Here is a 25,960-nt window from a genome sequence, read left to right as displayed (position 1 = left end):
AGAGCAAATCCTTTCACGAGAAGATGTTGTCTTTCAGGCTTTTGTAAAAGCAATCTACACTTTTTTTTAAATATTTTATTTTATATTTGTTTCATATTGATATAAATATAATTTTTTTACATTTAAAAAAATTGAAAGAGATTTACACGGATTAGTATTCTTAGGCTACGTATTGTCGATGCAACTTAATTACAGAGCAAATCCTTTCACGAGAAGATGTTGTCTTTCAGGCTTTTGTAAAATCAATCTACACTTTTTTTTTAATATTTTATTTTATATTTGTTTTATATTGATATAAATATAATTTTTTTACATTTAAAAAAATTGAAAGCGATTTACACGGATCAGTATTCTTAGGTTACGTATTGTCGATGCAATTTAATTACAGAGCAAATCCTTTCACGGGAAGATGTTGTCTTTCAGGCTTTTGTAAAAGCAATCTACACTTTTTTTTTAAATATTTTATTTTATATTTGTTTCATATATTGATATAAATATAATTTTTTTACATTTAAAAAAAATTGAAAGCGATTTACACGGATTAGTATTCTTAGGTTACGTATTGTCGATGCAACTTAATTACAGAGCAAATCCTTTCACGAAAAGATGTTGTCTTTCAGGCTTTTGTAAAAGCAATCTACACTTTTTTTAAATATTTTATTTTATATTTGTTTTATATTGATATAAATATAATTTTTTTACATTTAAAAAAATTGAAAGCGATTTACACGGATTAGTATTCTTAGGCTACGTATTGTCGATGCAACTTAATTACAGAGCAAATCCTTTCACGGGAAGATGTTGTCTTTCAGGCTTTTGTAAAAGCAATCTACACTTTTTTTTAAAATATTTTATTTTATATTTGTTTCATATATTGATATAAATATAATTTTTTTACATTTAAAAAAAATTGAAAGCGATTTACACGGATTAGTATTCTTAGGCTACGTATTGTCGATGCAACTTAATTACAGAGCAAATCCTTTCACGAGAAGATGTTGTCTTTCAGGCTTTTGTAAAAGCAATCTACACTTTTTTTTAAAATATTTTATTTTATATTTGTTTCATATATTGATATAAATATAATTTTTTTACATTTAAAAAAAATTGAAAGCGATTTACACGGATTAGTATTCTTAGGCTACGTATTGTCGATGCAACTTAATTACAGAGCAAATCCTTTCACGAGAAGATGTTGTCTTTCAGGCTTTTGTAAAAGCAATCTACACTTTTTTTTAAATATTTTCTTTTATATTTGTTTCATATTGATATAAATATAATTTTTTTACATTTAAAAAAAATTGAAAGCGAATGGCCATATTTTTCAGTAGAACAAGCAGGATATAGTCAGACATGTTGGGGTGTATCAGTTATTCTTATACATTTTTTTTTATATAGCTTAATATACAATTATATTTTAATTATATATAATATTTTATTATATATATATCTTGCAAGGAGAATAAAATAATTGAATTATTAGCAACGAGAAATCGGATTCTTGCGAAAATAATTTTGCAACGTAAAGAGGAATGTCGATATTTCTCGTGAATTCATATTTGATTAATTGTATCTCTCAATTCTTCTTGAATATGGTTCTAAAAAAAATGAACGTAGGAATACCAGATAAAATATCTAGTCGCAACTTTATTAACCAATCGACCAGATCGTTCTTCGTACTACGTCGTTACGCCCCGCCAGATTTTTACGGCATTCCCGACTGTCGAACTCCATATTCCGGGATTCGCCGTGCCGTAGGAAAAAGAAACGAGAGGACTGAAATGAATGAAGAAGAAAGAAAAATGTGAGCGTTATATAGAGTAGCAAACTACGCGGTTATCCTGGCGTGGACAAAATTTCAAGCGGGGGTCTGCCAATTCGTCGTTTTTTTTCCTCTCCCTTTTCGATCCGTTTGCCGAAAAATAAAAAAAAAAAAAAAGAAAAAACGAACGCATAAATATCGCGCAGAGGCGACGAACGACAGAATCGTCAAAGCTGCACGCGCGATCCTGTCGCGACTGATAGTGCATTAATATCGCCCGGCTTGGGCGATTCATGGCGGATGATCAATCACGCGGAAGATTTATTCCCGTCGTGTTGTCCCTCCCTCTTCGAGCTTCTGCTACATTCCGTCTCGATGCATCCATAATTGCGGGATGATTGTCGATGACGATATTGTCGTCGTTACATTCGGAGAAAATGGAGGTTGCAAAATGATAACGTCTATTCGTGAGAGATACGCGAGAAAAAGAATGAATCTTTAAAGAGTTTGATCGAGTTTATAATACTATGATGAAATCCTGCATCGTATAATTGGAGTCTCCGGTATTGCACATATAGATATTGAAATTTATCTTCGATATTGCGCGTTTCATTTATCGACGCGTGATTTATTCACGGCTGTTCCCAATCTCAGTTACCGCGTTTAATCAATCTTTTATCGGCGTCGTCGCCGATATTGTTGACGTGTTTTATTAATCAATTCATTTCGACGAATGTATACGCGATTCGTGTGGCAGACTGTTAGTTATTTCGCAATTTATTTTTGCCATGTGTTAGTCATCGTCGCCGCCGGTGACTCGGGGTTTCGTAATTGCGAAATGATTGCAAACATCGTCGGGAATAAATCCGCGCCTTCCTGGTTTGTGGTGGTAACCCTTGCGTTTTCCATCCGCACGAGGGATCGTTACACACGTTACTCTCTTCGCACGTAGCACGTGACAAAGTCACGGTACGTAGGCAGCCCGGGGGTATTAACGACGAAAACTGCAACGTCACGCGACAGAAATATTTCATACACTTCCATCATTCTTCCTTCTCCTCCTCTCCCAATTTCCTTTTGTTCCTTTAATTTTATCATAAGTCGGCGGTGCATTAACCCGGTAACCGTCCGGTGCGCCCGCGTGTTTAACGCGGTGTTCAACCCGCGGAAAGCGAAGAAAGTAAAACACTTGTATTGTAGTAGCGGAAAGCCTTTTTCCTCCCGGACTTTTTATTCCCGGCAAAATGTAAACTTCACGTAAGTAGGACACGTCGCTCAGGAGGAACTCGGCAGAAATATATATATGTGTAATGAGAATATCAGTTCGTGTGCGTATGTGGGCGTCTGTGTATATATATATATATATATATATACACACACACACATACATACACTTGATGATATCATTTATGATCGAGTGATGCACTTAGTCATTCGCGACGTCACACAAAATTCAGTTCCATTAATTTAATTGTTTGACTTTAACTCCCTCTCTTTTCGTCTCGTTATCGAAATATTATATTATTTTAACATCTCGTTTCATTCGTGATGCGAAATTCGATTACGTCGTAAATTAATCACGACGTTATTGAATAATGCATTCTATTATCTTTCCCCAGTCCGTATATATATATATATATATATATATATATATATATATATATATATATATATATAAGTATATATATATATATATATATATATATATATATACGGACTAGGGAATATATATATATATATATATATATATATATATGTATGTATATATAGAGGAACGGCAGCGCTCTTCAGAGCAGCTTAAACCTCGGCTTGCATTACACGCGTCATAGTGTCACGCGACTCAAATATTTCGTGCCTTCGTGCCTCTCTGTCCCTCTCTCTCTCTCATTTATCTCTGTCTCCCTTCCGGAGGGGGCGCACTTTCTCACCCCGGTCGTCTCTTTTTCACGCCCGTGCACGGTCTCGACCCGTCTCGTTATCTTCACACTTCACTTGAATTTCTCGTATCAGGATCATCTTAGTCCTCGCGCTATCTCCGCGCACGCCGTACAAGATAACCGGGCGTACTAAAGTTCGCTGTACCGGAAATTCTGGGGGGTAAGTTTCGAGCGAGCGAGCAAGCGACTCGTCGTTGCTCCGTGTGTTATCGGGGAGATATATTTGGGCTTTTTATAATTCCGGAGATCATACCGGTGACATATCATCCGTACCCTCTGTCAGATCTGGCAAGGACTTATAGGACAGCGCGCGATTTACAGAACGATCGTTCTATTGATAATCATGATTCGAAAGATAAATAAATATTTGCACATATTTCGCGTAAAAAAAAAAATTTTTAATCTTTTTTTAAAAGAGAATTTATCCAAGAATATATTACACATATATTGGTCTTGGTGGTACGCGGTTGAACATATTTCGTTGATGAAAGAAGATTTTGAACTAATGCCTATTTAGCTTTCATTATTTTTCCATTATGTCTACAAAAATGGGATGCGCTTCGATATAAAACTTTTGATATATTTTTGTAATAGCACATTCGATATCTTTAGGATGAAAATATATGCATCGAGGTAACGACTTATTTTTCTCTCCCTTCGCGTAATTTTCAATCCGCGCGAGCCTTCGATGCGTATTGTTAAAAAGAAAATTAGAACAATGACAGATCTTTTTCCATCTCGCGCCCTATTTTGCTCGCGATATGTTTGCCGACGGAGATAGAACGATGTTGAAACAAATGCTCACGCGTGGCAAATTACGCGCCTCGCAAATTGCGGCACTCTGTCGCGTTATTCGCGCGAGACAAAAACCGCTGGTCATGGGGTGTACCACGGTTCTCGCGAATCACAATTTCACGCCGCTGTCGACATGACGCACGGTATGCACAGGCGTTCCACCGTGCGAAGGCAATATTCCGATCGAACATGATAATAAAAAGCAACGGAATCCGGAATAGTTCGGGATATCGACCAGAGCCTTTCCACCTCTTTTTATACCCTCGTCTCACCCTCTCGCCTTGTCGTTTGTTGCGATCCACTCACGTTTTCGCCAGGATGGGGCAAGGAATGCGTTTTGCTCCCGTATTATTCCTTTTTTCCTCTCTCTCTTTCTCTTTTCCCATCCCTCCCTACTTCTTCTTCTGTCCAAGCATACTGACATTGGTATCCACGAGTGGGCGAAATAGGGAAAGAAAGCACCGCGAAAAAAATGCGATGGAAAAAAAGAGGAATATATAAAGGATGGGCGCGCACATTTTCGCGAAGAAGCATTTGCGCGCACTTCGGAATGCTATTCGCGTCACGAAAATAACCATTTCGCCGCTTAAGTTGCCCGACGTGAACTGATGTTCTTGCCGATTCTAGATTATTCACACGCGACCATTCTCTCTCTCTTCTCTGTTGCTGCGCCGAAAAAATTTGCACGCGTTATAGGAAAGTAGGAAAGGGATGTCAATTTTTATACGCCTCGTTTTTCGCGAATCTCGACTCAGTTTTTTATTTGTAGTAAATTTGAAGAGGTTCCAAAATCACTTAATTCATATATAATTTTAGTCCGGTTACTATTCTTTTTTACTTTTAATATAAATTCTTAAATTTTATAATTTTCAATAATTTATGGAATTTTTAATATACATACATATATAAAGTATGCGAAAATTATCCGTGTCAAATAATCAATATTCTCTTATATATATATATATATATATATATATTACACTATTTCTGATGCGAGAGCACATTCTCGAAATAGATAATGATTCGACTTATTCGAAATTTCGGGATTTATTAACGAAATCAAAATTCCGGCCACGTTTCACTAATACTATCAACTAGTCGGCAATTTCGTAATAACAAAATTTGTGTGAACAAGGATTTCGTAAATTCATTTCGCGCCGTGAAGTAACAATTTCGCCCGACGAAACTTATGTCCTTAGTGTCCTCCTCTGTCCGAATTTCTCATTTTCCCTGCCTTTTTCTCTCTTCTTTTTCCTCTTTATTTGCTTCTGGAAAACCGGCTAAATCACCGCTCGGCCTCTCCCTATCGTAGGAAAGAGAGGGATGACTGGATTTATAGTTCACACGGCTCTACGACCGTCCAGAAAATCGTACACGACGTGAATAATTTCGGTTGCACGTGTTTCTACGTACGTGCACGGGGTGGGCGCATATTTCTCCGGGGGGTATATGCGATTTTTGAGTCGTTCTACGCGAACTGCATGGATTTCCTATGCAAAATCGTGTAGGATGCATAAAAACGCGACACGGCGGAGTTTTATCCGACCATCGCCCGATCTCGCGTCGAACGCGTATATTTCGACGGTGTTCTTCAATATTTCGGAATATTCTCAGCAACCACTCTATGTGTGTTAATATCATCGAGATTTACTATTTACTTCTTTTTTCACCCGCGTATATGGATGAAAACGGGATTTGCCGGAAGAGAACGAAGGAGAGACAGACGTATCTCTCATCGGATTATAAAGTAACGAGGTATGAAATTCAGAAAATGTCCGAAATACGTGACTTGCCGTGGCATTTATATATTATTCCTCCAACTCCCCTTTTTCTCGAGACTATAAACTTGTCTAAATACTATATCACGCATATTTTTCCGAGTTCACTAAGAGCCTTCGAATCCCCTTTTAATAATGTCGGGAGCTTTTGAAATTTTATCGACCTCCACAGGATACCTGGCTATAAATCACGAGTTTTTATTCCAGTCAGCCGACGAGAGAACGCCGACAACGAGGACAACGATTTCTAGGGCAGGGGGAAGGGGAAGGGGAAGGGGATAAAGATGTTCACGTTGAAACTGCAACGACCACAGAATTCTTGCATGCAGCGAAATCAGGACTGCTGACCGAGCTTCGTAACCGAATGCACCTGCTGTTATACGCGGTCATACGTACACTTGTGTGTGTATATATATATATATGCGCGGAATGTGTTTTTACACGAAAGTTCGGTTGCGAACACACATGCGTCGAACCGAACAAAATACGAGTATCCCTCATTTTCGATTTGTTTCCGTCTATTTGAAAAAAACGTCTATTTGGAGAACGCAGTTTCATGCGGTCTGTGCGGTCCTGCTTTTCCAGGCATGCAGCAAATCTGTGTTAAGGGAAGAAAAAAAAAATATTATAGAATCCCGCGACGGCCGAGCTCTGGCTTTGTGCCCTTTCCATATTCTATTGCGAAAGAGATATAAAATATACGTGAAATAACGAATCTTGTTCCCAAAATGTGCACATAATCCATAATTGTCTTGATCAAATTATCTTTCAGGTATATAGAGTAAGAGATCTATAACGTCGAGAGTGTATTTATATATTTTTATTAAAGTAAAGCGGCGTCACAGTCTTTATCGACGTTTTAAATTAAATAACATATTCATCGTATTTTATTAATTCGATCGAGAGAGAATAATATTCTATTTTAAATCAAAAGTTTTATGATGATTTTATTATCGGTCAAGTAAATATCTCGCGATATCAAAAATACCTTTGTAAATCCAATATCATTGACGATGCTTTTCTTTTTTTTTTTACATATATATATATATATATATATATATATATACCTTGGGTCTTACTAACGGTGCGGGTACACAAACTAATGTCCGAAAAAATGACTAATAACAAACAGGTCCGGAACCTCGGCGAGGGCGGAAACACCTGTCTGGATTCGCCTGCTCGCAAGGCCGACTTGCACAAGCCGTGCGGACTCTATCCCTGCCATCGACAGGGTGGAAATCAGGTACAATAGACACGACGGTCAGATGTGCGAAGAAATTCCTTCATCGCAAGGCACACTGTCCCGCGAAATGCCTGTCCGCGCTTGATGTGTAAAAATGTGTGTATGCATATAAAGTTTGAAACGGAAACACGATTTTTTTTTGTTCAATTTTTGTTTGATCTCAAAAGTTTTTCATCCGCTATCACTATAGTGGTGCTTCCACGGAGTTTCGAGATATCCGCGGATGTTATTGCACGGCAGTTATTAAAACAGTACAGTGGTAAAAGTAGAAAATTTAAAAAAATTAGATAATACATTTTAATTTATTAAAGGACACGTCAGTGAACAGTCTTGTATAAGAATATAATGAACTGTACAATGATAATAACAGCCGCCGATATATCTCATATTGCTTGATATATGAGACCGGTAGTTATGTATAGCTTTCAACCATCGAACAACGATGCTTGTTAGTAGTCGTGGACTGATATTTAGCCTAATTATTATCGTATAATCCTGCGTGAGTAAACAACGCACATGGATCGCTCGTTTCGAAATGTGGGTCCCATAATTCCACCGCGGAGCTCTGATCGAAGCTACATACCAAATTACTAGAAAATCGAGTTTCCGTCTCATTGGTGATATCGATCTGCTATCATTCCTCCAATGACGAGTACCTAATCGCACGCGTGTTTCGTCCGATGTTTCTGTACGAGTGTGTGCATTTGCATGCGTGTATGTGTGTTTGCTCGCGCTTCCAGCTGCTTGGATTCTCGAATAAGCGGCGAATAGGTAAAATCGTGCGCCCGCACGAAACATAGATAGAGTGAGTAATAGTGAGTCTTTTACCTGCCAGTAATTGTGTGAAACCTCTGTTGAATTCTCCAACGCAGATTAGGCAGATCGCTAGCGGAATATGCGTTGATTCACCTGGAAAATCGGAAGACCTGCATCAACCGGTGGGCTTGTATCCCTGTCACCGTCAAGGCGGCAATCAGGTACACGAATATCGTCGCGACGATATAATCTCCATGGTTAAATAAAAGAAACCGATAGAAATTCGAGTATAAGGTCTTCTTCTCTTTCTCTCTTTCTCTAACTCCGGCTGACGGATGGGTGACAGATGCAGCTGGTCTAATGTTCTGGCTTTGGAGTCGAGAGATACAACACGACTTGTATATAAAGATTGAATCTCACTTGAACACCTGTGTGCTCGCGTGCACGCTAACTCGCCACTAATCGTCTCGACGCGATTAGTAACGTCACTAATCTGGTGCAGGTGCCCATCAATCCATGCCCCTACTTACTTCCCTCGGTTCAATGATCCCAATCGCTGCCTTTTGGCTACAGCACTACTCCACGGATTATCGTGATATCTTACGTTGATATATGTATAATAGTATAAGACACGGTCTTATATACAGGTCAGGACAATTTTATATCGACTACATGCTGTCAAGCGTAACAAAATGTAACTAATACGGTTGCCAACTCAGGCCGATTTATTTAATGTGCGCCAGAGCACATTTTTTTTTTATTTTGACAGGTTTTTGACAGTTTTGTGTTAGATCTTGTGCACAATTGAAAAACTGTTAAAAATAAACACGGTTAAAAACCGTCGGAATAAATATTAAATATTAAGAATAGTTTTTATTAAATTACTCTTAAAACAGTGAAATATATTATAATAAATATATTATTATATGACAAGCCTAAGTTGGCCGCTATATTGGTTACATTTTTTATACACTTTATTTTAATGAGTGTCCTGACCTGTGTACTATACCAGACCGTGGTATAAGATTTAAAATCCTCTATTTTTTCTTGCTTTTCATCTATGAACTCGTCAAGCAGGAAGAATGAGCTGATAAAAATTTCAAACGCTTCCTTCTTTATACTTTCTCATATAATTTTATCTCGAGACGAAGAATGATTCAGAAGATAAATATGTCACGCGTAACATATGCAAAGAGGATATAATGGTCTGGTCATTTTTGCATTTCTTTTCATCGCATCAGCGGTATATACATACATAAAAATTAGCAACAATTTCATTAGCTTACACTCGACTCGAATTGCCTCGTAAATTCGCGTTTTATCTTATTCCTGGCATTCGTCGGTGCGCGGTCTATTATTAAAACCCGGACGAAATAGAACGTACACACGTGCGTGGATGGTTTCCGTGATTTACTCGCCATACATGCATACGTACGTACGTACACATACACAAGTACACACACGTGTACGCACAGAAACGCCAGGCGTTTAACAAGTGTGGCAACCGGTTGCAACCAAAAACACAATCGGTCGGAGCTTGCTTAGCCTGGTAAAGCGCTGCTTTAATTTAGCTGTTGGCCCTCGCAATTAAGCCGCGGTTTCACGGCAATTACGCTTTCGGTCGTCGTCCGCTGATAAAGTCGCAACCCTCGACCTGGTGTGCATCACGTTAGGGCCGGCATCGAAACGGGATTGCGCATCGGTGATCCGGGATCAGTCTGCGATCGCGGATGATGGAAGATGAATAATCGTATCATCGGATAGAAGGTGAGTGCGTCGCGCGAGATAGAGCCCGGGGTTGCAGTCGTAGTTGCTGGTCGGTTTATGCCGGCTACAATGCGTAATATCTGGACTGCATACGCGCGTGTGTATACGTACAGAATTATCATCGGCATTATGTGTACTCGGGGATCGTGATATAAACATGATCGCGTCACACTGTAATTATACGAAGCTCTCGCGATCGTTCGATATACAAACTGATGCATGCATTTTTCATGAAAATTCCAATTAAACGCTGATGACTATTTTATCGTTCATTTCTTCCACTATACTTGTATTTTTTCCCCTTCTTTTTTTTTATCGTAAAAATACAATGCAATTTATTGTAGATGGTGAGCATGTGATAAATAATGAGATAAATGTATGTGTGTATAACATGTGTAACATATGTGTATTATTCTCCAGACGGCGCAATATAACATGCTCTGATTTGAGAATTTCAGGCAGAATGGAACGCGGGTCGTGCATGGCTAACGATGCTTGATGATGCATGTGTGCAGTGAATGCTTGCTTCTCGTTATCCCGTGTCCACTATCCCTAATTATACTTGTAAAGCACTTCAAAACAATTATATTTTGTCGACTCGATGGTTCTGACAGCGGTGGTCCCAATTCATAGTCTGCGCCCGCTTGCCGTTATTAAATTAGTGATAATTACGACCGCGAATATATATTATATGTCCACATTCGTAACGAGCTCTCTCTCGCTCCGTTAATCCATATATATCATATATAAAATCTCTATTTTTTTCTTTCCTAAATTTTCTTTCGAATAAAAACTCGTCTTGCTTTGACCTGTACAAATTCGCACTTTCTATTGGATTATCCGCTTTCGCGCATAAATTCCAAGGGTCAGTCGCCCTTTATGTATGGAGTTGGGCGACATCGGGCCGCGGCTCATCGGCGTTCGCTGTCAATTCCAGGCGGCTGAAATTGCACAAACAGCGACCGGCGCGAGCGGTCAGATGAGTGTAATTTCGAGGACCACTGGACTCGATTATCGGTGGTCATTATGAACGTGGCGGCTTTCGCTTTGACGCGTTTCCCGACTTCGCGCGAATCTAAATCGGCGTCGCGCATCGCCCGCGGTGAATAACTGTTAGCCGCACATTTCTCGCTCACACCCACCCGACACGTTATTTTACGAGCTACGCGTGTAAATCGATCCCCGCTTGTCCTGTGTAACACCGCGAAAATCCGCGTCTATCCGCAGTTACTCCGCACGATAATCTCTCTCTCTCTCTCTCTCTCTTTCTCTCTCGCGCGCGCGTGATGACATGACGCTTATTTTCACGCGCCGCAAAATGCGCAATACAACGAGATCATAAACGCAGATCCCGGTGATTTTACAGATTTGCATTCTCGGTTTATGCGGATATTGTCGCGATTGTAAATATCCTTGTTTCGAGGGTAGATTTGCAATAATGCGGGCGCGGACGCGCTTTGTGAAAAATATATTATCGAGAGAAATTTATTAAAAAGCAACTCGTATTTTGTTCAAATCCTTTCACGCGTATAATAATCAAATGTTTTTGTATATATATCAATTTGATTAAAGGCACTCTTCCCTTTTTTTATGCAATTTTTTTCCGCGTCGTGACATCTGTCAGAATCAGCGATCGTATAGGTAGGCCTGTAATGTCAAAATTCTAGAGACAATAATAGAGACTGTTCGTTGCAGTACTGGATGCTCAGTAAAACGGGTGAAATACGTCGGGACGAATCGTGCCTGGACTACAGCGGCAGCGACGTAATTCTCTATCCTTGCCACGGTAGTAAAGGGAATCAACAATGGATTTATAGTCCTCAGGTATTGGCTTGTCTTCGATACTTTTGTAAAAAAATTAATTCTCGAGTAGATCCTCTATTGATAAACTTCTCTTCGTGAAAGAGAAACAATTCTCACGACTTTCTTCTTTTTCCAGACTAATCACATCAGGCACGGCAGTAGCGACAAGTGTCTGGCGATCACAGAAAGCAAGCAGCAACTGGTGATGGAAGAATGCTCAGCCAGCGCGCCGAGACAGAGATGGTCCTTCGAGAATTACGACCCGTCGAAGCTGTGATACCGCGCCTTCTCACGTCGTCATTCGCACAACAATGTTGGTCAGGTCGGCGGACCATCTTGGCTGCCAGGGAAACGATACTCAATCGCCAAGACTCGCTTCGGCAGATAAATATCTCGCAATATTCCAAAATATATCGAGGAGAAATCTCTCCCGAAACCATTCCAGATTGCTTGAACGATCGGGACAAACTCCACGCAATTCCTAAGATATTTTCGTCGAGGAACAATTGGAGACGAAACAAAAAAGTTCATCCACCATTTCATCGACGAGGACGATGAACGAAGCGGAAGATCGCGATGCAACGAAACATTCGCGAGGACAATATACTTAGAAAAGAATTTTTTTACTCAAGAAATTGCATTTAATTAGAATAACTTTTGAGCGCCACGTGGTATGTTGATTTTTGAGTTGTAGTTGTTAAGTATTTCATAGTATTGCGAAAGATTGGCCCGGATAGGATCATGAACGAACGTGATCGTATCGACCTTCGAATAGGCTCTCGATCGTCACTTTCGTTCGCTGATCGTTCGCGCTTCCACGAGGATCAAGGAAGCGGGATACTCGGTGCCATCGCAGGAACGTATCGATTTTTTGCGAGCGAATCGTCGATTGTAGAGATGACAAAATGAGTAGATTGTAGTGAATAATTTTTCTTACATATCGCGCCTCGACACAATTTCCAAGAACAAACTGTCTCCAAAATGTCTTCGATAAGTCTGAACAAATGCAATGGTTATTTTTTAGAAAGCGTCAAGTGCCAAATTTAAAATATTCTCGTCGTAAGAGAGACTCGTTCTAATTTTAGTGGCAAACTCTCCGGTGCAATTAAAATAACGAGCACGTATCGCCGTTAAAGAAAACCTGTAATCGCGTGCACCGAATGATTTAAGGAGATCGTATTAGACGATATTTGCGCAGTCATACTCTTTTATTAACTCAGAGTGCCATGTGCGAGTTCGAAAGAAACGCGACAGAAATTATAACTCTCTTAACGCAAGTTGCGTTAGAAAAACTGAATTTGTTCTATCATGCAACAGCTTACAAAATAACATGCATTTGAAGATGGTTTATTCTCAATTTTCACGAGTTATCTTTGATGATTTATTGATACTCGGGGAATTTTTAAGACGATAACTGTTTGTATCTATTGTCAATGCAGACAAAAACGACAGATCTTTACTATTCATTACAAAGACGTATGCATGATAATTTTGATCGATCATTACCATTATTTCGCATGTTAAAAAATAGTTTTTAGAGATGAGCGTCATATTGCATCAGTCGACGATTCGACGATCCGCGATGACATTCGTTGATCGCCCAACGTTAATCTTTCTTACAATCTTTTCGGGGATAAAGTTTGCATTCCAGAACCGCCGAAACGATAAATCGAAGACGGCGACGTTTGGCGTAACAAAAATAATTTTTTTTTTTTTTTAGTTTTTTATTTAGATATTTGTAGGCAATTTTAAGGGAAGCTTAGAGGAAAAAGAGAGCGACGAAACATTCCGAAGACACAGGCGAATTGTTTCATCCTGTTTGTACATTCGTGTAAGATACGATGTCTTGATGCCAGTTCAGGATATAAGTACCGCCTAAGTAAGTCTAAGGGAGTGTTCTAAATGTGTGAACATGCATATGAGCTATTAATCCGTGGACTTCTCTTATCTTCGCTTTCGACAGTCGCGAACGCGAATGACTCGTGATTGTGAATCAGCGATTAGAGTTGGATGTATAAATCTGCTAATGAATACTTCACAAAAAGAGTATACTTTTATAGAGAATCATGAGTTTTTTGTTATAATTTTAACTACATATCACGATACAAGCGAGAGTTGTCGTAAAAAAATAATACATATTTTGAAAAAATGAGATTATGATTATTAACAAGACTTTTTACTTGTTAGTTATAATTACAAATTTATAAGATGTTTTTCTAGAAAAATGTCTAGTATATAATTACGGCGTAATCTGACAACTTTTGTGCAATTCTTCAGGCATTCTAGTTTAAGACGCAACAAAAATGATTTTTGCGTGCCAACAAAATCGTAGATATCGCTACAGATATGCGGAAACACTTATGACATCGTCGACGTTTTTGTTATTTTGAAAGAGTGTGTTATTTGTAAATTTTGTACGAGTTTTCATTATGGGATGCAATTTTATACATATCTATTTCTTTTTCGTTAAATTGTATAAAAAATTTATTTAATACTTCTTTAAAAAAAAGCTAAAAATATGTAGCGATCGAAATTTCAATATTATGTATGCATCTTTTTTTTCTAAAGAGGAAATTATTTATAAAAAAATAACGTGATAGGTTATTTATAAAACATGTACGTATATATTCTGTTAAAATCAGTCGAATGAGATGTTCAGAAATCGCAACGAAAAATGAGTAGCTACTGTTCACACTTTTCGTGGACGGAATAAATCGCGTCGCGTTTCAGGTTTGCGATTTCGCGTGTAATTAGTCGTGAATGTACGAATGCGTTAATATATGGTTAATTGTGTAAAAGACTCTAAAAGAAAGAAAGAGAGAGAAAGAGAGAAGCAGCGAGTTAGCGTTAACCCGTGTATGAATGTGCGCTTAATTAGATACGACTAACTAGCGGTTTTCATCTTAGAACTAATCAAGTTTCTCGAAACCGCAAGTTTTGCCAATGCGAGACACAAGACACGTTGAATAGCTTAGGAAGTGTGATTGTATGTCGCGAATAATCTCAGGCGAGGGAAATCGCTTCACGATTGTCCGATGTTGATGACCGAAACGAGAGCAGATTACTCGCGAGTGCATGTCGACGAAATTTATACAGAATATATATATATATATATATATAATATATGACATTTTCTACGTTTGGTAAGGACGTTGCATATCGTAAAGGAATGGGAGATGAGATTGATAGTAATAAAAAAAACGTGAATCACCGCCGGAACAACGTTTCCTGCGCACGGCGCGCGTTTAATTAATGTAATATCGAACGTGCCTTATTTCGTGTATATATAAATATTACTATATCATTATATATATACATTACTACGAACCTCTATCATAACGTGCAAGTATTTGTGTTGAATAAATCGATGTTGTTTTATGTTACTAATAGTTTTCAAATAGCTCCCTTCTAATCCCTTATCTTATTTCACTCTGATCTTTAACATATCGTGAATGAAAATTTACTATCCGTACGATGAGAAGTTTCTATACTTTCGGCCGCAAACATGTAAAGCGATGTATTTTCGGAAGAAATACGGGACTTTCCATGAAGAAGCAGCCCCGGGGAGACTGGAAAATGGAACGTGGCATACTTTCAGTTAGCCCTGACCCAATTCTTGCCACCCACAAGTTCCGCTGTTTCGAGGAGCAAGGTAAACGGTGGTCTCGTCGAGGATCAATAATGATGCCGGAAAAATCTCATGACGGAATCGCGGGACAGGGATCTGTCGTCCTGACGACGATTCGCGATTGGCTTGAAAGTGGGAGCGGCATTGTGAATTATAGTCATGGGTTTCACGTGTTCGACACGGGAAGACTTTCTGTCTTAATGATGCTTTTGATTATTACGACCAACCGCTCCTATCTATCGAACCGTTTACCAATTATCGAGGGGGTTGCTACGTAAACGAGAATGAAATCGCTCGTTATTCTCGCGCAGGCGTCCTCGTAGCCGCATCTCGCTGTCCAAGAGACTCCACTCCCGTAAAAGGGGATGAAAAGTCCTGCGAGGGTCGCTTCGGCGCAATTCGAAGCTTGAATGTGGTTTGAACTACGCTGAAAAGTCGTTTCATTTCTGTTCGTATATTTTAATTTGCATGCATTTGTGTGAGAAAAATATTCAGTAACGATTCATAGATTTTTAGAAAAAAAAAAAATTCCTGGAATATTTTTTATTTTTTATGAACGAAAAACATAAAAAATTATATGTAAATTCAAGTATTTTCAAGTAAAATTTGAGCGAAAAGAAATAGTGAACTCTTAATTTAACATCTAGGATTTACAATAATTGTGTCAAATCTATAACAATTAAGTCATTAAAATTGATATATATAATGATAAATTATTACTTAATGCATACATTGATAATTACCAGTTTTAATTGTTGATATATTGTTGTTTAAATTAGGAACAATATCGTCACAAATGTCAAGATCTAATCAATTCATTTACATATTTAATTTCGTGTACTGCAATATTTCTAAAAATACTTAAAAATATTTATAAATACAGTTATGTGTAATTAAAAATATTACAGACGAATAATTTATTCGCATTTTTAAATGGTATTGCAACTTGTTGCGATGCCGAGTCATATATTGATTTAAAGAAAAAGATAGCGTAGTTCCTTGAAGAGAGAGAAGATTTTTCAACGATCTGAATGATTCTATAGTGCCAGAGTTTTGAGCTTGACCCGGATTTATCAGTAAAGTTTATATTACCTTCGCTTTCATTTTGCTCGGTTATAATTACCAAAAATAATCAAGATGCATATTTATGATATTTGAAATATTAATATCTGAAAAACAGATGGTTGGAAAATTCTTCGAATAATAGAATAATATTCATTTTTGGGATTTTAGGATTTTTATATGTCCAATATTATATATTTATTCTTAAATTTTAATCTTCACAGAAAAATTCTTTAAAAACAATAAAGCCATTAGATTCTGTGTGCCTTATTAAAAATCTATTTATATAAATGATATAAATATATAAAATCATAATTGTACGACATGTTATACAAGACACGTATTTGATTTCATTAAAAGAAAAATTTCAATATAATTAATATAAAATGTTTAAAATTTATTATACAGATTTAAATATAAATTTTAAATAAATTACTATGAAAAAAATCGAAAAAAATGATATAAATATAAAAATGAAAATCTAGCAATTCGTGTCGTGCTAAAAGCGATATCTAATCAATCACTCGGCCCAAGGATATCCATCTCACTTGAAACCTTCCTGTTTGGCTGAGGGAAGCTTCTCCGGGTCGAGTCGGCGTAGAAGCGGGCGTCGTCGGCACCCTAACTTGACGCAGGCGCCGCAAGCCACCTCCGATGCTCTCGTCGACAGGAAGTTCTGCATCTGTCCGATTCTTTGCTCGTCCGGAGACTTCGCCCTGTGCTCTCTCTCTTTCTGATCATATACCCATTCACGAATCCAACCTCCGACATGTCCAGACCTTCTCGAATCGAGCACGAAGACGACGGCCGGAACTGACGTTCGCGTACATCCTCTTCTACGATCCAAATCGTTTTTCTACCACGACAGAGTGATAGCGTTCGTCCCAAAGAGCTTTATTCCGCTCGCTGGGAAGCTCCGCGATCAATCCCACCACGTCAATTGCATCCCAAGCTCGATACAGCAGATCTCTAGGTATTTGCATCACCATCTCGAAATATCTTGATAAATTCCGGTGTAATTTGCATTTATTTCTATCTCGTATTACTTTGATATTGTTAAGTAAATCGTTATTTGAGTGTCTGTACGTTTTACGTTTTAATTTTTCAAAACATAATAATTACAATTGTGCTTCCCAGTTTGCAAAACTATATTGTTATGTGCTCAATTAAAATGTAATATATAATTTATGTAACATTAACCAGAGAGAAAATATGTTTCATCCCTGTAATGATTTGATATTAAACGCATTTATTTTTCCTGCGAGTTTTTATAACTTTTGCATTAGTGATTAATTTCTCATTTTCTTCCCTTGCGTGTTCGATTTAGCTAACGACCGACCGATTTCATCAACAATATTCGAGAAGTGAGTTAAAAGTGTTTTTTCGGGGCAAAAGCAGCCCGGCAAGCGAAGAAGCTCCGGGACCAAAGCAACAGGTAACGCACACTTTGCTTCATATCGGAGCACTTTTCTTTTATTTATTTTATTCTTGAATATATTCGTCGCTGTTCTCTTCTCATCATTCTATATTATTTATAGTTGTATATAATTACTTCAAACATTTAATTGTTATTAAGCAAAATAATTTCATAATTGTAGGTAATAACAAAATTAATGAAATATTTTAGTCTTTCCTAATTGTAATTTTGACAATTATTCAGGTAAGTTTAATTTATATAAAATGTCGAATCATCTTTCTCAATATAAAATGAATTAAATCTGAGATTTTTAAATAATGATAAATAAAATATTTATATCCATGTTTTCTTAAACGTACAACTGACGTTAATTTTCTGAAATAGATTAAATGTAACACAAGTGATATTGAACAATACTAAAAATAAAATTGAAAAAGAGTACCATGTTATATAAGTATATACTTAATGAGTTTCCTCGATATGTTTCTTGCAGACATTCATTATTTGTTTCAATTGTTTGAAAAGTGACAGCAATAGATAATGTAATTAGGTAGGGAAGATATTATTGACAGAATTAATAAATTAGATCAAAGCATATGCGCGTTATTTTTGTAAACCTGATTATAAACTTTTCTTTTACCTATACTAACTACGTCGCAAATAATAATCGCGTTATATAAGGCATAATATACTCTCTCAAGAAGAAAGACTTTATCGACAAGTTTGCAGATTTTTCTCCTTGATAAAAAAATGCTTTGCAAATTTAATAAAATTTTTAATATGAAGATTTCTCGAGCAATATGCTAATGACGTATGGAAAATATAAACCGAATTCATAACAGTTCATTAAATGTCCTGGAAATAATATGTTTAATTATACAGATCATTTCATAAAGGTGTAAAGTAAATAAAGCAATAAAGAGATTGCTGTTTTGAATAATAGTTTACGGATGAAAGCGTCATTTTTTATGCATTCCCCTCATATGTAATGTATTAAAAGACCATGATATTTTTATCGAAGCCTGCGCACTGCTTGTGTACGTAATAATTATTGAATAAATTTTTCACTTTTAAACATTGTTATTTATTTTATATCATGGATAAATAAATGTAAATGTTAATAATTATCATGGTAAAAATAATTTTTATATAAATAATATATAATTATGGACTTAAAAATAATTAGAGTTAAAAATAATTGACAAGAATATATATATATATATATGTATATATATATAAATTTTAATTACAAATAATTTTTATATTATTTATTTTCTTTCTGCAAAAAATAGGAAGAAGATATGGGCCCGATGCCGGAGGCTTCAGGATCAGGAGTAGCCGACGAGTCGGATTACTCGACTTTCGAGAATAAAACCGGCCTGGCCGAAGACATGAAGTTCTTGGCGAGTATGCCGGAACTCTGCGACGTGACATTCCTCGTCGGTGATACCAGAGAGCCCGTTTGCGCTGTGAAGGCTGTGCTTGCGGCCAGGAGCAGGTTTGTAAGAAATAGTCTTGAACTACGGAATACGATAACGTATCAGCGAGTGATGACGATTTCTTTCTATTTCTACAGAGTCTTTCATAAAATGTTATATCAAACTCCGAGTCCGCAACGCAAAAAAGAACCGCCGGCGCGAGAGAACAAGATTCGACTTTTCCTCAAGCGTAGCTCCGAGCCGTTGTTGAATTTGCAGAACGCAGCACAACAGGTATTTAACACAAAAGATAATACACAATTTTTTCATTAATTATCTGATTGCGTTCTAGCAACGTAAATATATCATATTTCACAATATTTATAAAGAAAAAATAGGTCTTCTTTTAAATTGTATTTAAATCTTTTTGAATATTTTCTATATACATATATGTATGTATATATTTATTTATTGAATAGTTTTTATTTTCTCCTTAAAATCAATATGCGTGTATATATTAACTGCAAAATTCAAAAGACGATAATCGTTTTGTAAATAACACATGGATAACTTCTCAGATATGACAGGCGAATACGTGTAATATACAAGGCACCTCAATAATTATTACATATTAATGAATTTATTTTGAACAATTTTAATTTAAATTATATAAATTATAATTTAATTTAAAAGGAAATTTATTATTTTAAATTTTATTAATCTATTAATTTATTAATTAATATATTATTATTGTCTACGTCTCTCTCACTTACAAAATTTCAATGTATTTTTTGATGAAGCGACAATTTTTTCGCTTCTTTTTTTGGGGGACACTTGCATATTTATCGTGGCCAATCAATCCGAAATGACTATTATCAGGATAGAAATAGTAAGCGTGCATTTGTATATGTCGTGTAGCGGTCAGGGTTCACGCAGCAACTGGCCCCCATCCAAGAGGTACTTTGAACGTCACTTTTACGTATAATTTTATTATACACAGATCGAAATCCTATTCCACTTTCCTATGTCATTTCCCATCTCACTTTTATGATCCATATATCGATGTCTGTCTATCTTTCATCCCCTTTTTTCTCCACTGCAATTATCTGTTTATTGCATTTTGATCACTATTCTATCTTTATGAGCTCCGTAATTTTATATTTGCTGATTTAGGAATTACTAGAGGAGACTATTTAAGATTTTTATGTTGACAAGTCAATGTTTGCCAGCTTGACTTTCTATTTAATCGAACACTCTCAGTTTAATTGTTCTTTTATGCGTCAAAGAGAAACAATCATCAAAAGTGCTTGAATATCTAACAAAATTCATACGATTAATTCCGTATTTTGAACTTTTGCATGAAATTATTGAATTATATTATTGTAATCACCAAATCCACTGTAGTTGTAGATTGGCACGATTATTCACATTGTTTAATCATATATAAACGATAACTCATTTTTATAAATCAACCAAGCGAACGAATTATAATTATTATTGACATTATGTATAATTTTCTGCTATGAGTGAAAAGATACATCGAAAATATAAATTTATTTAAAAAGTATTGACAAATAGTACACACCTGTTCGCTGGTTCGATCAGTTTTCTTATTGTTAGTTAGACGATATATACTCTTTTACTTATTACTGTTAAATGCACAGTAGTTTGTGGCACTAAAAAGTAATTTTCTGAAAATATTATAATGTCTCCACACTAATATCTCACTTTCGATTTTTTATATATATATATATATATATATATATATATATATAATTAGTAAATTTGATTTACGGCAATCCTTACGAAATTCCATGCAAGTTGCTTAGCACGGGATTTAAGCTTCTCAATCTTTCTTATTTCTTCATTTAGATATTTGCATTTTTTACTTTTGTATCGTAGCCGCAATCAAATCAGCATCACACGCTGATTATCGAGGAATTCGAGCCCGATGTCTTCCGGCAGCTGATCGAATACATTCACACGGGATGTGTGACATTACAGCCTAGGACTTTGCTTGGTAATCAATTCATTATATAGTAACCCTAACAAGCCAATTAGAATGTCTATTATTTGCCGCGTAGAGAGAGAGATTAATCATTACTATTTTCTATTATTCTATCTTATCGGATATTTTGGATCTAAATATGTAGAAAGTGGAAATTTATAAAGATAATTTTGTATACCGAAAAAAAAAGATCGAGTATATATTTTATCTTCGAAATTAATTGGTGATTTATAAACGCCTGATAATAATTTATGTCCGCAGGTGTTATGAATGCCGCCGATTATTACGGATTGGACGAGCTTAGACGAGCCTGCGCTGGTTTCGTTCAATGCTGTATAACCGTCGATACGGTCTGCGCTTTGTTAGCATCAGCAGAGCGTTATATTCAGTATAAATGCACGAAATCTTTGGTACAAAAGGTAAACTCGCATGCAATTGCACAGTTATTAATATATTGTAAATTTTAATTAATTTAAGTATCTTTTGAGATAAATATGCGACATTAATACAGTAACATATTTATTAACGGAATCAGAATCCTATACATATAGAGAAATTAAAATTTCGTAAAAGCTGAGAAATCATTCTAGTTTCAATTATTATTTTTCATTATTATTAATTCCGTTTTTTAGAGTGTACCTACTTTGTAAAAAATATCTTTGTGATTTAACACATTAAATATAAAGAATAAAATTTGGATTTCTGAATTAAATGTGCAAATTAACATAGGTAAACGCAATAATGCCGGTATTATGCAAAATGCAGTTTAAGTTACAAATTAAATTTTGATATAAAAATAAAAAAATATACACACATCTATATAATAATACATAGGTATACATAAATTATTATATTGCATATGTAATATATTGCATTACATTTTTATTGTGTTTATTATTATTGAGTACTGTTGTTAAACTCAAGGTATTGGAATTTGTCGACGAACACGGCAACGAAGTATTGAATCTGGGGTCCTTCACATTACTGCCGCAACACGTTGTCCGATTAATACTTGCCAGAGAAGAACTACGTGCAGATGAATTTACGAAATTTCAAGTAAGTAACGAATTAATGACATTTACTCTAATCTTCTTGCACAGAACATTTTCGTCAAAACTAATTATAACTTTACTTTTAGGCGGCGCTAATGTGGAGTAAAAAATATTGCGACAACAATCAAAATACACCGTTGAAAGACGTGATAGGCAACTTTATCGAGTACATCCAGTTTCACAAGATCCCAGCAACTGTACTGATGCAAGAGGTGAACCCGTTGGGATTGGTTCCACCGGAAATCATCATGAACGCACTGGCCTATCAGGTGCGCGTTGCTTTTCCATATACTCTGTTTTAAATTAAAAAAAAAAAAAAAGAAAACAATTTTTGACGCAATTAACTCACATTATAAGAACTCTCATGGTGCATCAGTTGCGATCAGTTGCTCTATGAGGGAATTTGTTGCAGGCAGACCCAACCAGTGTCGACCCCAGGAAACTCTCCCCCCACAGAGTGAGAAGGCAGGGTCGCAGTATGTCGGTCCAGTCGTCGCTGGATCCGTACGGCAGCAACACGACCTTGAGCTCGAGCGGCTCCGACGCCGGATCGGATCAGAAACAGCACTCTGGTAGCAACTAACCTCTGGCCACGGCCGCATTAATCGCGGCCGTTTCGGACGAGCCTCGACGAAACGAGGATATTTGCGGCCCCGACGAAGAAGCGGCGCCGACAGACGATATTGTCGCACGGGGGAAGGAGCAAAAGGAGTCTCAGCTTCAGGTACAGGTCCAGGTGGAGCAGGAGCCACGATCGCAAGAATCGCAGCATCAGCAGGAACAGAAGCAGGAAGATGCGCAGTTGCAGCGAAAAGAGCCGGGTCATCTGCAACAGCAAGTACGTCAGAAGATCGAGAAGGACAGGGAACAACGGAAGCTTCAACAGGAGCAACAGCAACTGCAGCGTAAACTGGAGCAGGGAGAGCAGGAGCTGCGACAGAAGATGGAACAGGATGAACAGCAACTGCAACGTAAATTAGAGCGAGAAGAGAAGGCGTTGCAGCAAAAACTGGAACAAGAAGAGCAACAGTTGCAACGGAAGCTGGACGAAGACGAGCATAAATTGCGAAGAAAGCTTGAGCAAGAGCGGGAAGAGCAGCCGAAGAAAAAAGACGAGGAAGACCAACAACATCCATTGAAAGATGAAGAAGATGATAAGCAGTCGCAAGAACAGAAAGATACCGAGCGATTGCGTAAACAGGAAGAGGAAACGCGTGAAGAAGACTCGTTTGCGGAGCAGACACAGGGAAAAATGGAGACGCCAGCGCAACAAGAAGAGGATGGAAAGATGCAACGACGAAAGGAGGAATCGCAGCAACAGCAACCGCAGCAGGAGCAGCCAGGAGTTCGATCGCTCGAGGCGGTGGGTGGACTTTACATCAGGATAGTGCTGAGGCACGAGGGCCGCGCGAATCTAGTCTGGCTGTACAAAACGCACATATTCTAAATTCCGATGATTCGTTTCGTCGCTTTCGTCTGGATGTTTCGAACGACCTTGCGTCTATACGGCTCTACGATTTCTCCATCCATGTTGAAAGATATATATTGAGGCGCGTCAGCGGCTCCGCGGAGTTATCTTTTATGTCTTAGGGAAACATCGACGTGTGTTAATCCTTTAACGTTCTAATGCCGACGCAGAAGCGCGCGTGCACTACCAAAAACATCGTTGCGTATATACATTCAGCTGTTTCTCCATTTCCACGAGGCAAGTGATGCTTTATGTTATCAGGATGTCGCGTGTTTGGCCGTGGAGATGAGCGTCGGCTACATTTCTAGATATGTAATAAATCGAGAGATTCCATATTAGGCTCGATTGTCCACCAGTCGTGGGAATATGACAATCGCGCTTGTATTATTATTGTTGCGAGAGAAAAAATATGTATATCTGTTAAACGTAAAAAATGTGCAAAAATGCGTAAATATGTGCAATGTAAACAAAAATGCATCCGTTGCTTCGTTCGTCACGCTTTCTCTATCGTTGACAGGCACTCGATAGTATCGTTCAATCAAATCGGATGCATCATCGCGAGAAAATAAATTAATGAAGAGATATCTCTGGGATGAGATATACATATATGCGTCTAGAGAAACGCATTTTATACATGTATTATTTTCTTGTTTATTTATTTTCTTTTAAATTCATTTTTTACTCATCATTTATTTCGTGCAATTATATTATTCTTTGTCTCGAATTATTTGTCATAAAAAAATTACATAAAATGTCATCATATTCCCATACTATATTTGAATTATTTTTATTACATTCTGATTTTGTTCAACATTTTTATTGTTAAGAATATAAATATGATGTTTTCTAAATCGGCCAACGGAGAACAATTTTTATTGTTAATTAACGATATCATATTATTGTTGAACTTAACTAATAGGACATATCCAGTGTGGTTACAATAACGATCTCAGAGAAATACTATATACATATATATATATATATATATACGCTTGTTAAAAAAGTAGATCTGATAGCCAAGTTACGAAATAAATTCAATATCATTTCTGGATAAACGTGGACGGTAATTTGACACTAACGAATGACTCATGGAGAGCTCGATGTTGCCATAGGCGCTTTCCTAGACATATTAGTACACAAGATAAGAAATTCATTTTTTTTTAAACTGCACCATTAATAATCAGAAACCAGAGATCGTAGCAAAGCTATGGTCCGGATAAGCAACAGAAGTCTGAATACTCGCCAGATCAATTTCGCTAAAACGAATGCTATTGTCGTAGTGTTTAACTAGATGTAATTGCATGCGACTACATACAGTAAGTTATACTTCAGTCCGATGTAAATAAAAAAAATGCACTAAAGGTTACACGCGCACGCGTCGATCTTGATAACAACGTTTGAAAATCAGTCCGACAGAGAGATGAGATATATAAAAGCACTTTAATTTTTGAGCGAAGTTTAATACAGAACATAGATCAAACTGCAATGACATAACATTTACAGTCAAGTGTAAAACATTAAACGCAGCTGTGTTTGTCACCATTAGTAATGTTTCATTACTGTTGTATATTTGCAGCTTTGATAAGTAGGTGTCAGTGACATGTTTATGAGTATGGACACATTTATCTATCTATGTACCGTTGTCTGTTTGTGCGCGCAGCGATATTTCTATTGTTTTATACGTAAGATATATATGTAAAAGAAAAAAAAAATATATATATATATATAATATATATAATATATACTATCGTTGACCTAACGGCGGCGAGCTCCTCGTTATAATGTTAATCGATAATACAGTGGAGCTGAATGTAACACGAAGTATCGTGCAAACATTATTTTTGCTCGTTTAAGGCGACTTCGATTAAAGCTAATTAACATGTTCACTGTCACCGACGCGCAGGCGCGTCCAACTATTTTGCGCTTGTGCCACTAACATTTCTAACAAAAGCGCTCAAAATTTTGTACATCCCTCTCTCGATGATTTTATCTTGTTAAAGTCACTCTTTTTAAGAAAATTCAAATGAAATGTTTCTAGCAAAAATAAATTAAATAATTATATAATA

At 36.8% G+C, this 25,960-nt stretch overlaps 3 protein-coding genes across 10 annotated transcripts in view; all 3 read left to right on the top strand.

Annotated features, from left to right (window-relative positions):
• Pgant9 (polypeptide N-acetylgalactosaminyltransferase 9) overlaps window positions 1-15,224 on the top strand; it is a 208,535-nt gene extending 193,311 nt beyond the window's left edge. For 5 of the 6 annotated variants that reach the window (XM_085487107.1, XM_085487104.1, XM_085487106.1 and 2 more), the window contains 3 exons: window positions 7,405-7,515; window positions 11,734-11,862; window positions 11,978-15,224. In XM_085487107.1, the coding sequence (XP_085343233.1) occupies window positions 7,405-7,515; window positions 11,734-11,862; window positions 11,978-12,118 (381 nt within the window). In that variant the 3' untranslated portion in view covers window positions 12,119-15,224. Of the gene's footprint in view, window positions 1-7,404; window positions 7,516-8,387; window positions 8,493-11,733; window positions 11,863-11,977 lie in introns of all 6 variants that reach the window. The other variant, XM_085487108.1, reaches the window with a different exon arrangement.
• Window positions 15,225-17,202: 1,978 nt separating this feature from the next.
• Window positions 17,203-23,088, top strand: LOC114942041 (serine-enriched protein). 3 transcript variants are annotated; one of them, XM_085486941.1, is made up of 10 exons: window positions 17,203-17,504; window positions 17,859-17,966; window positions 19,241-19,446; window positions 19,525-19,660; window positions 20,285-20,323; window positions 21,269-21,386; window positions 21,636-21,793; window positions 22,299-22,430; window positions 22,513-22,695; window positions 22,843-22,950. In XM_085486941.1, the coding sequence occupies exons 3-10, from the start codon at window positions 19,250-19,252 to the stop codon at window positions 22,885-22,887; spliced, it is 1,008 nt and encodes a 335-aa protein (XP_085343067.1). In that variant the 5' UTR covers window positions 17,203-17,504; window positions 17,859-17,966; window positions 19,241-19,249; the 3' UTR covers window positions 22,888-22,950. The 3 variants fall into 3 exon arrangements, with proteins under 3 accessions (XP_085343067.1, XP_029173145.2, XP_085343066.1); XM_029317312.2 differs by having other exon boundaries at window positions 17,206-17,504; window positions 22,839-23,088; XM_085486940.1 differs by lacking the exon at window positions 20,285-20,323 and having other exon boundaries at window positions 17,206-17,504; window positions 22,839-23,088.
• Window positions 23,010-25,960, top strand: LOC146721334 (uncharacterized; the record flags this gene model as incomplete). The annotated part of the gene is made up of 1 exon (XM_085487082.1): window positions 23,010-25,960. A coding segment is annotated over one exon (864 nt), but the record flags the coding sequence as incomplete, so codon positions are not given.

Source organism: Nylanderia fulva, unplaced genomic scaffold (assembly GCF_048542155.1).
Source record: "Nylanderia fulva isolate GAGA-0341 unplaced genomic scaffold, ASM4854215v1 Scaffold5, whole genome shotgun sequence".
NCBI classification, from domain to species: Eukaryota; Metazoa; Arthropoda; class Insecta; order Hymenoptera; family Formicidae; genus Nylanderia; species Nylanderia fulva.
Note: the sequence above shows the minus strand (reverse complement) of the source record. Positions and strands in the feature narration are given on the sequence as shown.